The 11,496-nt window shown below is 61.7% G+C and overlaps 1 protein-coding gene across 1 annotated transcript in view; it reads left to right on the top strand.

Annotated features, from left to right (window-relative positions):
* The window catches only part of LOC139242139 (telomerase protein component 1-like), a gene marked incomplete at both ends in the record, with an annotated part of 87,124 nt that overhangs the window by 8,455 nt on the left and 67,173 nt on the right, over window positions 1–11,496 (top strand). Inside the window, 3 exons of the mRNA XM_070870253.1 lie at window positions 3,781–3,901; window positions 5,173–5,294; window positions 8,450–8,563. Coding sequence (XP_070726354.1) covers window positions 3,781–3,901; window positions 5,173–5,294; window positions 8,450–8,563 — 357 coding nt within the window. The remainder of the gene's footprint in view (window positions 1–3,780; window positions 3,902–5,172; window positions 5,295–8,449; window positions 8,564–11,496) is intronic.

Below are 11,496 nucleotides of genomic sequence, written 5' to 3' on the forward strand. Positions count from 1 at the left end.
CCCCTGCCCCTGTACTGATTCTCGGCCCTGCCCCTGTACTGATTCTCGGCCCTGTCCCCCTTGCCCCTGTACTGATTCTCGGCCCTGCCCCCTGCCCTCTGCCCCTGTACTGATTCTCGGCCCTGCCCCCTGCCCCTGTACTGACTCTCGGCTCTGACCCCTGCCCCTGTACTGATTCTCTGCCCTGCCCCCCTGCCCCTGTACTGATTCTCGGCCCTGACCCCTGCCCCCTGCCCCTGTACTGATTCTCGGCCCTGCCCCCTGACCTCTGCCCCTGTACTGATTCTCGGCCATGACCCCTGCCCCCTGACCCTGTACTGATTCTCAGCCCTGCCCCCTGCCCCCTGCCCCCTGCCCTCTGCCCCTGTACTGATTCTCAGCCCTGCCCCCTGCCCTCTGCCCCTGTACTGATTCTCGGCCCTGCCCCCTTGCCCCTGTACTGATTCTCGGCCCTGCCCCCTTGCCCATGTACTGATTCTCGGCCCTCCCCCCCTGCCCTCTGCCCCTGTACTGATTCTCGGCCCTGACCCCCTGCCCCTTGCCCCTGTACTGATTCTCAGCCCTGCCCTCTGCCCCTGTACTGATTCTCGGCCCCGCCCCTTGCCCCTGTACTGATTCTCGGCCCTGCCCCCTGCCCCCCTGCCCCTGTACTGATTCTCAGCCCTGCCCTCTGCCCCTGTACTGATTCTCGGCCCTGCCCCTTGCCCCTGTACTGATTCTCGGCCCTGCCCCCTGCCCCCCTGCCCCTGTACTGATTCTCGGCCCTGCCCTCTGCCCCTGTACTGATTCTCGGCCCTGACCCCCTGCCCCTTGCCCCTGGACTGATTCTCGGCCCTGCCCCTTGCCCCTGTACTGATTCTCGGCCCTGCCCCCTTGCCCCTGTACTGATTCTCGGCCCTGCCCCCTTGCCTCTGTACTGATTCTCGGCCCTCCCCCCCTGCCCTCTGCCCCGTATTGATTCTCAGCCCTGCCCCCTGCCCTCTGCCCCTGTACTGATTCTCGGCCCTGCCCCCTTGCCCCTTGCCCCTGTACTGATTCTCGGCCCTGACCCCCTGCCCCTTGCTCCTGTACTGATTCTCAGCCCTGCCCCCTGCCCCTTGCCCCTGTACTGATTCTCGGCCCTGCCCCCTGCCCCTTGCCCCTGTACTGATTCTCAGCCCTGCCCCCTGCCCCTGTACTGATTCTCGGCCCTGACCCCTTGCCCCTGCACTGATACTCGGCCCTGACCCCTGACCCTCTGCCCCTGTACTGATTCTCGGCCCTGCCCCCTGCCCCTGTACTGATTCTCGGCCCTGCCCCCTGCCCCTGTACTGATTCTCGGCCCTGCCCCCTGCCCCTGTACTGATTCTCGGCCCTGCCCCCTGCCCCTGTACTGATTCTCGGCCCTGACCCTTGCCCCTGTACTGATTCTCGGCCCTGCCCCCTGCCCCTGTACTGATTCTCGGCCCTGACCCTTGCCCCTGTACTGATTCTCGGCCCTGCCCCCTGCCCCTGTCCTGATTCTCGGCCCTGACCCTTGCCCCTGTACTGATTCTCGGCCCTGCCCCCTGCCCCTTGCCCCTGTACTGATTCTCGGCCCTGCCCCCTGCCCCTATCCTGATTCTCGGCCCTGCCCCCTGCCCCTGTACTGATTCTCGGCCCTGCCCCCTGCCCCTGTCCTGATTCTCGGCCCTGACCCTTGCCCCTGTACTGATTCTCGGCCCTGCCCCCTGCCCCTATCCTGATTCTCAGCCCTGCCCCCTGCCCCTGTACTGATTCTCAGCCCTGACCCCTGACACTTGCCCCTGTACTGATTCTCGGCCCTGACCCCTTGCCCCTGCACTGATACTCGGCCCTGACCCCTGACCCTCTGCCCCTGTACTGATTCTCGGCCCTGCCCCCTGCCCCTGTACTGATTCTCGGCCCTGACCCTTGCCCCTGTACTGATTCTCGGCCCTGCCCCCTGCCCCTGTCCTGATTCTCAGCCCTGCCCCCTGCCCCTGTACTGATTCTCAGCCCTGACCCCTGCCCCTTGCCCCTGTACTGATTCTCGGCCCTGACCCCCTGCCCCTGTACTGATTCTCGGCCCTGCCCCCTGCCCCTGTACTGATTCTCGGCCCTGCCCCCTGCCCCTGTACTGATTCTCGGCCCTGCCCCTGAACTGATTCTCAGCCCTGACCCTTGCCCCTGTCCTGATTCTCAGCCCTGCCCCCTGCCCCTGTACTGATTCTCAGCCCTGACCCCTGCCCCTTGCCCCTGTACTGATTCTCAGCCCTGCCCCCTGCCCCTGTACTGATTCTCGGCCCTGCCCCCTGCCCCTGTACTGATTCTCAGCCCTGCCCCCTGCCCCTGTACTGATTCTCAGCCCTGACCCCTGCCCCTTGCCCCTGTACTGATTCTCAGCCCTGCCCCCTGCCCCTGTACTGATTCTCAGCCCTGACCCCTGCCCCTTGCCCCTGTACTGATTCTCAGCCCTGCCCCCTGCCCCTGTACTGATTCTCAGCCCTGACCCCTGCCCCTTGCCCCTGTACTGATTCTCAGCCCTGCCCCCTGCCCCTGTACTGATTCTCGGCCCTGCCCCCTGCCCCTGTACTGATTCTCGGCCCTGCCCTCTGCCCCTGTACTGATTCTCAGCCCTGCCCCCTGCCCCTGTACTGATTCTCGGCCCTGCCCTCTGCCCCTGTACTGATTCTCAGCCCTGACCCCTGCCCCTTGCCCCTGTACTGATTCTCAGCCCTGCCCCCTGCCCCTGTACTGATTCTCGGCCCTGCCCTCTGCCCCTGTACTGATTCTCGGCCCTGACCCCTTGCCCCTGTACTGATTCTCGGCCCTGCCCCCTGCCCCTGTACTGATTCTCAGCCCTGACCCCTGCCCCTTGCCCCTGTACTGATTCTCAGCCCAGCCCCCTGACCCCTTGCCCCTGTACTGATTCTCAGCCCTGACCCCTTGCCCCTGTACTGATTCTCAGCCCTGACCCCTTGCCCCTGTACTGATTCTCAGCCCTGACCCCTGCCCCTGTACTGATTCTCCGCCCTGACCCCTGCCCCTGTACTGATTCTCCGCCCTGACCCCTGCCCCTGTACTGATTCTCAGCCCTGACCACTGCCCCTTGCCCCTGTACTGATTCTCGGCCCTGACCCCTTGCCCCTGTACTGATTCTCAGCCCTGACCCCTTGCCCCTGTACTGATTCTCAGCCCTGACCCCTTGCCCCTGTACTGATTCTCCGCCCTGACCCCTGTCCCCTGACCCTCTGCCCCTGTACTGATTCTCGGCCCTGACCCCTGCCCCTTGCCCCTGTACTGATTCTCGGCCCTGACCCCTTGCCCCTGCACTGATACTCGGCCCTGACCCCTGACCCTCTGCCCCGTACTGATTCTCGGCCCTGACCCCTTGCCCCTGCACTGATTCTCGGCCCTGACCCCTGACACTTGCCCCGTAACGATACTCGGCCCTGACCCCTGCCCCTTGCCCCTGCACTGATACTCGGCCCTGACCCTCTGACCCCTGCCCCCTGCCCCTTGCCCTCTGCCCCTGTACTGATTCTCGGCCCTGACTCCTGACCCCTGCCCCCTCTGCCCCTGTACTGATTCTCGGCCCTGACTCCTGACCCCTGCCCCCTCTGCCCCTGTACTTATTCTCGGCCCTGACACCTGACCCCTGACCCTCTGCCCCTGTACTGATTCTCGGCCCTGACTCCTGACCCCTGCCCCCTCTGCCCCGTACTGATTCTCGGCCCTGACCCCTGCCCCTCTGCCCTTGTACTGATTCTCGGCCTCTCTTTTCCCCCCCCCCCCACGCAGGCAGTTGGAGATTTGCCTGTCCGAGGTTTCCCGCTGCCAGCTCTTTGTGGGAATTCTGGGCGAGCGATACGGACAGATCCTGCAGGAATATCCGCTGCCTGACCTGCCGCAGTTTGAGTGGGTAAGAACGCCTGTCTCCGGGATCTCCGGGGTCAGATCGGCGTGATTCCAACACATGGGATCCGGCTACTTGTTCCGGTTATACCGGGTGTCCCAGCTCGTTTTGAAGACAGACTCGCAATTTATCGAGCGCCTTTCACAGCCTGGGGACCTCCCGGAATGCTTTACAGCCAAGGAAACACCTTTTTGAAGTGTCGTCACGGCTGTAAAGTAGCAAACGTGGCAGCCGCTTTGTGCACAGCAAGATCCCACAACTGTTTTAGTGAAGTCGGATGAAAGGGAAAACTCCCCTGCTCTTCTCAGTGCCTTGGGATCTTTTGGTTCTGCCCGAGAGGGCAGCTGGAGTCCCCGGTTTAATGTCTCGTGCAAATTGACGGCAACTCCCTCAGAACTGCGCTGGGAGAGTTGCCCCCCCCGACTGTGGGCCTCGAGTCTCTGAAATGGGACTTCAACCCACAACCTTCTGACTCCGAGGCGAGAGTATTAGCACTGAGCCATGCCTGACACCTGACCCGTGCTGTACCTGCCCCGTGAGTGTTTGGGACGGTGTAGAGGGAGCTTTACTCTCTATCTAACCCCGTGCTGTACCTGTCCTGGGAGTGTTTGATGGGACAGTGTAGAGGGAGCTTTACTCTGTATCTAACCACGTGCTGTACCTGTCCTGGGAGTGTTTGATGGGACGGTGTAGAGGGAGCTTTACTCTGTATCTAACCCCGTGCTGTACCTACCCTGGGAGTGTTTGATGGGACAGTGTAGAGGGAGCTTTACTCTGTATCTAACCCCCTGTACCTGCCCTGGGAGTGTTTGATGGGATGGTGTAGAGGGAGCTTTACTCTGTATCTAACCCCATGCTGTACCTGTCCTGGGAGTGTTTGATGGGACAGTGTAGAGGGAGCTTTACTCTGTATCTAACCCCGTGCTGTACCTGTCCTGGGAGTGTTTGATGGGACGCTGTAGAGGGAGCTTTACTCTGTATCTAACCCCGTGCTGTACCTGCCCTGGGAGTGTTTGATGGGACAGTGTAGAGGGAGCTTTACTCTGTATCTAACCCTCTGTACCTGCCCTGGGAGTGTTTGATGGGACAGTGTAGAGGGAGCTTTACTCTGTATCTAACCCCGTGCTGTACTTGTACCTGTCCTGGGAGTGTTTGACGGGTCTGTGCATGTGTGAAATAGCAGTATGGTTGGGCTGTTCGTTGCAGATCTCGCGGGGCCCAGCGCTGTGGGAGTCTGACTTGAAATCTCTGCAACTTTCTCTCACCGTGCCTGCCAGGTTAAGTCCTATCCACGAGGTCGCTCCACCACCGAGTTGGAAATCGAGCAGTTTTGCCGACAGCGGGACGAATGCTCGAGCAAAACGGCTTTCTTCTACACCAGAGACCCTGCCGTACTGAGGTAGGGGAGAGTGAGGAGGGTCAGTGAATGTGATTTTATGGAACTACTGGTCACTGTCCCATATCGTTCGTTGGAGGAGATGGCGTGTTGGTTTCGGTGTGTTTATTGTAACAGGCCAAGGGAGATTACAGCGCTGGAGAAATAGCACCAACGCTGCCTCCGCAGGATCCTGCAAATCCATTGGCAGGATATCATCATGATAGGCCGTCACTTAAAATCGAGGAAGACTTGCTTCCACTCTAAAAGTGAGTCCTCAGGTGGCTGAACAGTCCAATACAGGAACCACAGTCCCTGTCACAGGTGGGACAGACAGTGGTTGAGGGAAGGGGAGGGTGGGACTGGTTTGCCGCACGCTCCTTCCGCTGCCTGCGCTTGGTTTCTGCGCGCTCTCGGCGACGAGACTCGAGGTGCTCAGCGTCCCCTCCCGGATGCACTTCCTCCACTTAGGGCGGGCTGGTCTTTGGGCCCAGGGACTCCCAGGTGTCGGTGGGGGATGTTGCATTTTATCAAGGGAGGGCTTTGAGGTTGGTCCCTTGAAAACGTTTTCTCTGCCCACCCTGGGGCTCGCTTGCTGTGTAGCAGTTCCGAGTAGAGCGCTCGCTTTGGGAGTCTCGTGTCGGGGGGACATGCGGACAATGTGGCCCCGCCCAGCGGAGCTGGTCGAGTGTGTGGTCAGTGCTTCGATGCTGGGGATGTTGGGCCTGGTCGAGGACACTAACGTTGGTGCGTCTGTCCTCCCGGGGGATTTGCAGGATCTTGCGGAGACAGCGTTGGTGGTATTTCTCCAGCGACTCGAGGTGTCTGCTGTACGTGGTCCACGTCTCTGAGCCATACAGGAGGGCGGGTATCACTACGGCCCTGTCGACCATGAGCTCGGTGGCAGCTTTGAGGTCCTGCTCTTCAAACTCTCTCTTCCTCAGGCGGCCAAAGGCTGCACTGGCGCACTGGAGGCGGTGTTAAACCTTTTATCGACACTGTTATGTGTGGAGAAAGAGTCAGACTGATCTCGGTGAGCTCAAAGTAAAGTGTGGCCTTAATCTTTTATTGTAGCTCTCCAGAGTGGCTCTCCAACCTGTGAGGCCTCCTTAAATACCTGTGCTCCCAAGGGATTATGGGATCCCTTGGGACTCCAGGGGATGAGCCCTCTGGTGGCTGTACAGAGTAAATACAAGTTTACAGAAATAACAGACACAGTTGGCAGAGAATAAAACCGCGACCCCAGCAAAGACATGCCGATCCAGGCCGACTCGAACAACCCACCACCAACCCCGTCTCCAATCTAGAAGGCCATTTTGGACCGACACCGAAGCCCTTCAGCGATCTCCCTTTAGCCTTGATGGCCGACCGCTGAATGCTTGGGAGAACTGCGAGATACGGAATGGATTCCTTATAGAGGACCCCACAGTGCGACCTGTAGGATCAAACCTTCCTCGCAAACGGCGGACAACCCGTCAAACGACCTCCGAACCAGTCCTGGCAACTTTCGCCACCGACGGAAGATCAAAGCATTCCCCCATCAAGCGACCGTGGAGCTCCTCATCAGACCCTGGAGCACACCATCGCGCACTGCCCGCAGAGGGAATTTGCAGGCAGCCGACAAGATAGCCACGCTGTTGCACCGGGAGCTTTGGCCTGGATGTCCGACTTGGATATTGACCCTTGATTTGCTACGACCGTATGAAAGAAGGGTGGAGGGTAGGTGAGATTTAATGAAGGAAGGGACGATGGTGCAAGGCAGAATGAGATGGCGATGGGAACAAGTAAAGCAACACATTGCGGCTCTGCAGGAGGAGCAAATGACAACAGCAGAACCATTGGCAGCACCTGCTGTCTGCGGTGGTTATGGTGGGGGACCGAGGTGGAGGAATAGTGCGTCAAACGTTAACCTTTGACCCTCTGGGGCCTTGGGGTCAGATCCAGATCCGGACACTGGGAATGAAGGTGTCCTCCCTCGGACGGTGGCGGGGGGCGGGGGGGGGGGAAAGAATTCAAGGTGTTCTTGTCAATGAAGTTTATTTGTGAAACTTAGTCGGTCCCACAACTTATACCACGAGTGAGGACGAAGAGGAGAACCAGCAAGAGGACACCAACATGCTCCAGAATCCGCTCCGAGTCGCGCACCTCCCCGCCGTGTATCGGTGCACCTTCCCTTCGTCGTTGCAGGATCACGATCCCAGAGCCCCCTGCCAGCACCATTGTGGGAGCGCTTAGACCACACACACGGCACCACTTACTCTCTCTGGGCGACTCGGGGTGAATGGGAAGGGGTTGGGTCCATTGGGATTGTGTACAATGGGAGTGAATGGGAAGGGGTTGGGTCCATTGGGATTGTGTACAATGGGAGTGGATGGAAAGGGATTGGGTCCATTGGGATTGTGTACAATGGGAGTGAAGGGGTTGGGTCCATTGGGATTGTGTACAATGGGAGTGAATGGGAAGGGGTTGGGTCCATTGGGATTGTGTACAATGGGAGTGGATGGAAAGGAATTGGGTCCATTGGGATTGTGTACAGTGGGAGTGGATGGAAAGGGATTGGGTCCATTGGGATTGTGTACAATGGGAGTGAATGGGAAGGGGTTGGGTCCATTGGGATTGTGTACAGGGGGAGTGAATGGGAAGGGGTTGGGTCCATTGGGATTGTGTACGATGGGAGTGAATGGGAAGGGGTTGGGTCCATTGGGATTGTGTACAATGGGAGTGAATGGGAAGGAGTTGGGTCCATTGGGATTGTGCACGATGGGAGTGGATGGGAAGGAGTTGGGTCCATTGGGATTGTGTACAATGGGAGTGAATGGGAAGGGGTTGGGTCCATTGGGATTGTGTACAATGGGAGTGAGTGGGAAGGGTTTGGGTCCATTGGGATTGTGTACAGGGGGAGTGAATGGGAAGGGGTTTGGGTCCATTGGGATTGTGTACAATGGGAGTGAATGGGAAGGGGTTTGGGTCCATTGGGATTGTGGACAATGGGAGTGAATGGGAAGGGGTTGGGTCCATTGGGATTGTGTACAGGGGGAGTGAATGGGAAGGGGTTTGGGTCCATTGGGATTGTGTACAGTGGGAGTGAATGGGAAGGGGTTGGGTCCATGGAGATTCGATCTGAGGAATGAGTTATACCTTCAATCCCGGTTTGACGCACTCTGCTTCTCTTTGGTCAGGTCACTGCCAGAGCGATGGCTGCCAGACTTCGCCGCAGAGTCCGAGGAAGCAAAAACAAGGGTGGCGCATCTGAAGGGTCAGCTGGAGGAAGCAGAGTTACTGGCCCTGGAAAAGTGAGCACCTGAGGGTTAATGGTCGCTCCACATCCCCGCCCGCTCCCCCTTACACTCTGTACCTGCACTGTCGAAACTGAGACCCCTTGGGCTGTCTCCCACACTAACCCATTCTACCCCAGAATCCCCAGCAGCGAAGAGCCCGGCCCTCTGTCTGACCCCCCCCCCCCCCACCCCGCCCTCTGGCTCTTCACCCCGCCCCGAGTAACTCCTCCGGACCTAACTCACCCATCACCCCCTGTGCTCGCTGACTGACATTGGCTTCCGGTTCAGCAAGGCTTCGATTTAAAAAAAACCTTGTTTACAAATCCCTCCATGGCCCTCGCCCCCTCCCTATCTCTGTAACCCCCTCCAGCCCCGCAACCCCCCGAGATCTCTGCGCTCCTCTAATTCTGCCCTCCTGACCATCCCTGATTATAATCGCTCCACCATCGGTGGCCGTGCCTTCTGTTGCCTGGGCCCCAAGCTCTGGAACTCCCTCCCTAAACCTCCCCGCCTCTCTATCTCTCTCTCTTCCTTCAAGACGCTCCTTAAAACCCACCTCTTTGACCCAGCTTTTGGTCACCTGGCCTAATATCGCCTTATGGGGCTCAGGGTCCAGTGTTTAGTTTGTATATTGCTCCTGTGAAGCACCTGGGGAAGTTTTACTACGTTAACGGTGCGATTATAACCACAAGTTGTTTTGTCGTGCTGATCTCCACACCCTGCGTACCTTCCTCTCCGCGCCTCTCCCCTCTCTCTCCGCGCCTCTCCCCCTCTCTCTCCGCGCCTCTCCCCCTCTCTCTCCGCGCCTCTCCCCCTCTCTCTCCGCGCCTCTCCCCCTCTCTCTCCGCGCCTCTCCCCCTCTCTCTCCGCGCCTCTCCCCCTCTCTCTCCGCGCCTCTCCCCCTCTCTCTCCGCGCCTCTCCCCCTCTCTCTCCGCGCCTCTCCCCCTCTCTCTCCGCGCCTCTCCCCCTCTCTCTCCGCGCCTCTCCCTCCCCTCTCTCTCCGCGCCTCTCCCCCTCTCTCTCCGCGCCTCTCCCCCTCTCTCTCCGCGCCTCTCCCCCTCTCTCTCCGCGCCTCTCCCCCTCTCTCTCCGCGCCTCTCCCCCTCTCTCTCCGCGCCTCTCCCCCTCTCTCTCCGCGCCTCTCCCCCTCTCTCTCCGCGCCTCTCCCCCTCTCTCTCCGCGCCTCTCCCCCTCTCTCTCCGCGCCTCTCCCCCTCTCTCTCCGCGCCTCTCCCCCTCTCTCTCCGCGCCTCTCCCCCTCTCTCTCCGCGCCTCTCCCCTCTCTCTCCGCGCCTCTCCCCCTCTCTCTCCGCGCCTCTCCCCCTCTCTCTCCGCGCCTCTCCCCCTCTCTCTCCGCGCCTCTCCCCCTCTCTCTCCGCGCCTCTCCCCCTCTCTCTCCGCGCCTCTCCCCCTCTCTCTCCGCGCCTCTCCCCCTCTCTCTCCGCGCCTCTCCCCCTCTCTCTCCGCGCCTCTCCCCCTCTCTCTCCGCGCCTCTCCCCCTCTCTCTCCGCGCCTCTCCCCCTCTCTCTCCGCGCCTCTCCCCCTCTCTCTCCGCGCCTCTCCCCCTCTCTCTCCGCGCCTCTCCCCCTCTCTCTCCGCGCCTCTCCCCCCTCTCTCTCCGCGCCTCTCCCCCTCTCTCTCCGCGCCTCTCCCCCTCTCTCTCCGCGCCTCTCCCCCTCTCTCTCCGCGCCTCTCCCCCTCTCTCTCCGCGCCTCTCCCCCTCTCTCTCCGCGCCTCTCCCCCTCTCTCTCCGCGCCTCTCCCCCTCTCTCTCCGCGCCTCTCCCCCTCTCTCTCCGCGCCTCTCCCCCTCTCTCTCCGCGCCTCTCCCCCTCTCTCTCCGCGCCTCTCCCCCTCTCTCTCCGCGCCTCTCCCCCCTCTCTCTCCGCGCCTCTCCCCCTCTCTCCGCGCCTCTCCCCCTCTCTCTCCGCGCCTCTCCCCCTCTCTCTCCGCGCCTCTCCCCCTCTCTCTCCGCGCCTCTCCCCCTCTCTCTCCGCGCCTCTCCCCCTCTCTCTCCGCGCCTCTCCCCCTCTCTCTCCGCGCCTCTCCCCCTCTCTCTCCGCGCCTCTCCCCCTCTCTCTCCGCGCCTCTCCCCCTCTCTCTCCGCGCCTCTCCCCCTCTCTCTCCGCGCCTCTCCCCCTCTCTCTCCGCGCCTCTCCCCCTCTCTCTCCGCGCCTCTCCCCCTCTCTCTCCGCGCCTCTCCCCCTCTCTCTCCGCGCCTCTCTCTCTCCGGCCTCCCCCTCTCTCTCCGCGCCTCTCCCCCTCTCTCTCCGCGCCTCTCCCCCTCTCTCTCCGCGCCTCTCCCCCTCTCTCTCCGCGCCTCTCCCCCTCTCTCTCCGCGCCTCTCCCCCTCTCTCTCCGCGCCTCTCCCCCTCTCTCTCCGCGCCTCTCCCCCTCTCTCTCCGCGCCTCTCCCCCTCTCTCTCCGCGCCTCTCCCCCTCTCTCTCCGCGCCTCTCCCCCTCTCTCTCCGCGCCTCTCCCCCTCTCTCTCCGCGCCTCTCCCCCTCTCTCTCCGCGCCTCTCCCCCTCTCTCTCCGCGCCTCTCCCCCTCTCTCTCCGCGCCTCTCCCCCTCTCTCTCCGCGCCTCTCCCCCTCTCTCTCCGCGCCTCTCCCCCTCTCTCTCCGCGCCTCTCCCCCTCTCTCTCCGCGCCTCTCCCCCTCTCTCTCCGCGCCTCTCCCCCTCTCTCTCCGCGCCTCTCCCCCTCTCTCTCCGCGCCTCTCCCCCTCTCTCTCCGCGCCTCTCCCCCTCTCTCTCCGCGCCTCTCCCCCTCTCTCTCCGCGCCTCTCCCCCTCTCTCTCCGCGCCTCTCCCCCTCTCTCTCCGCGCCTCTCCCCCTCTCTCTCCGCGCCTCTCCCCCTCTCTCTCCGCGCCTCTCCCCCTCTCTCTCCGCGCCTCTCCCCCTCTCTCTCTCCGCGCCTCTCCCCCCCTCTCTCTCTCCGCGCCTCTCCCCC

The sequence above is a fragment of the Pristiophorus japonicus genome, unplaced genomic scaffold (genome assembly GCF_044704955.1).
Source record: "Pristiophorus japonicus isolate sPriJap1 unplaced genomic scaffold, sPriJap1.hap1 HAP1_SCAFFOLD_1235, whole genome shotgun sequence".
In the NCBI taxonomy this organism is placed as follows: domain Eukaryota; kingdom Metazoa; phylum Chordata; class Chondrichthyes; family Pristiophoridae; genus Pristiophorus; species Pristiophorus japonicus.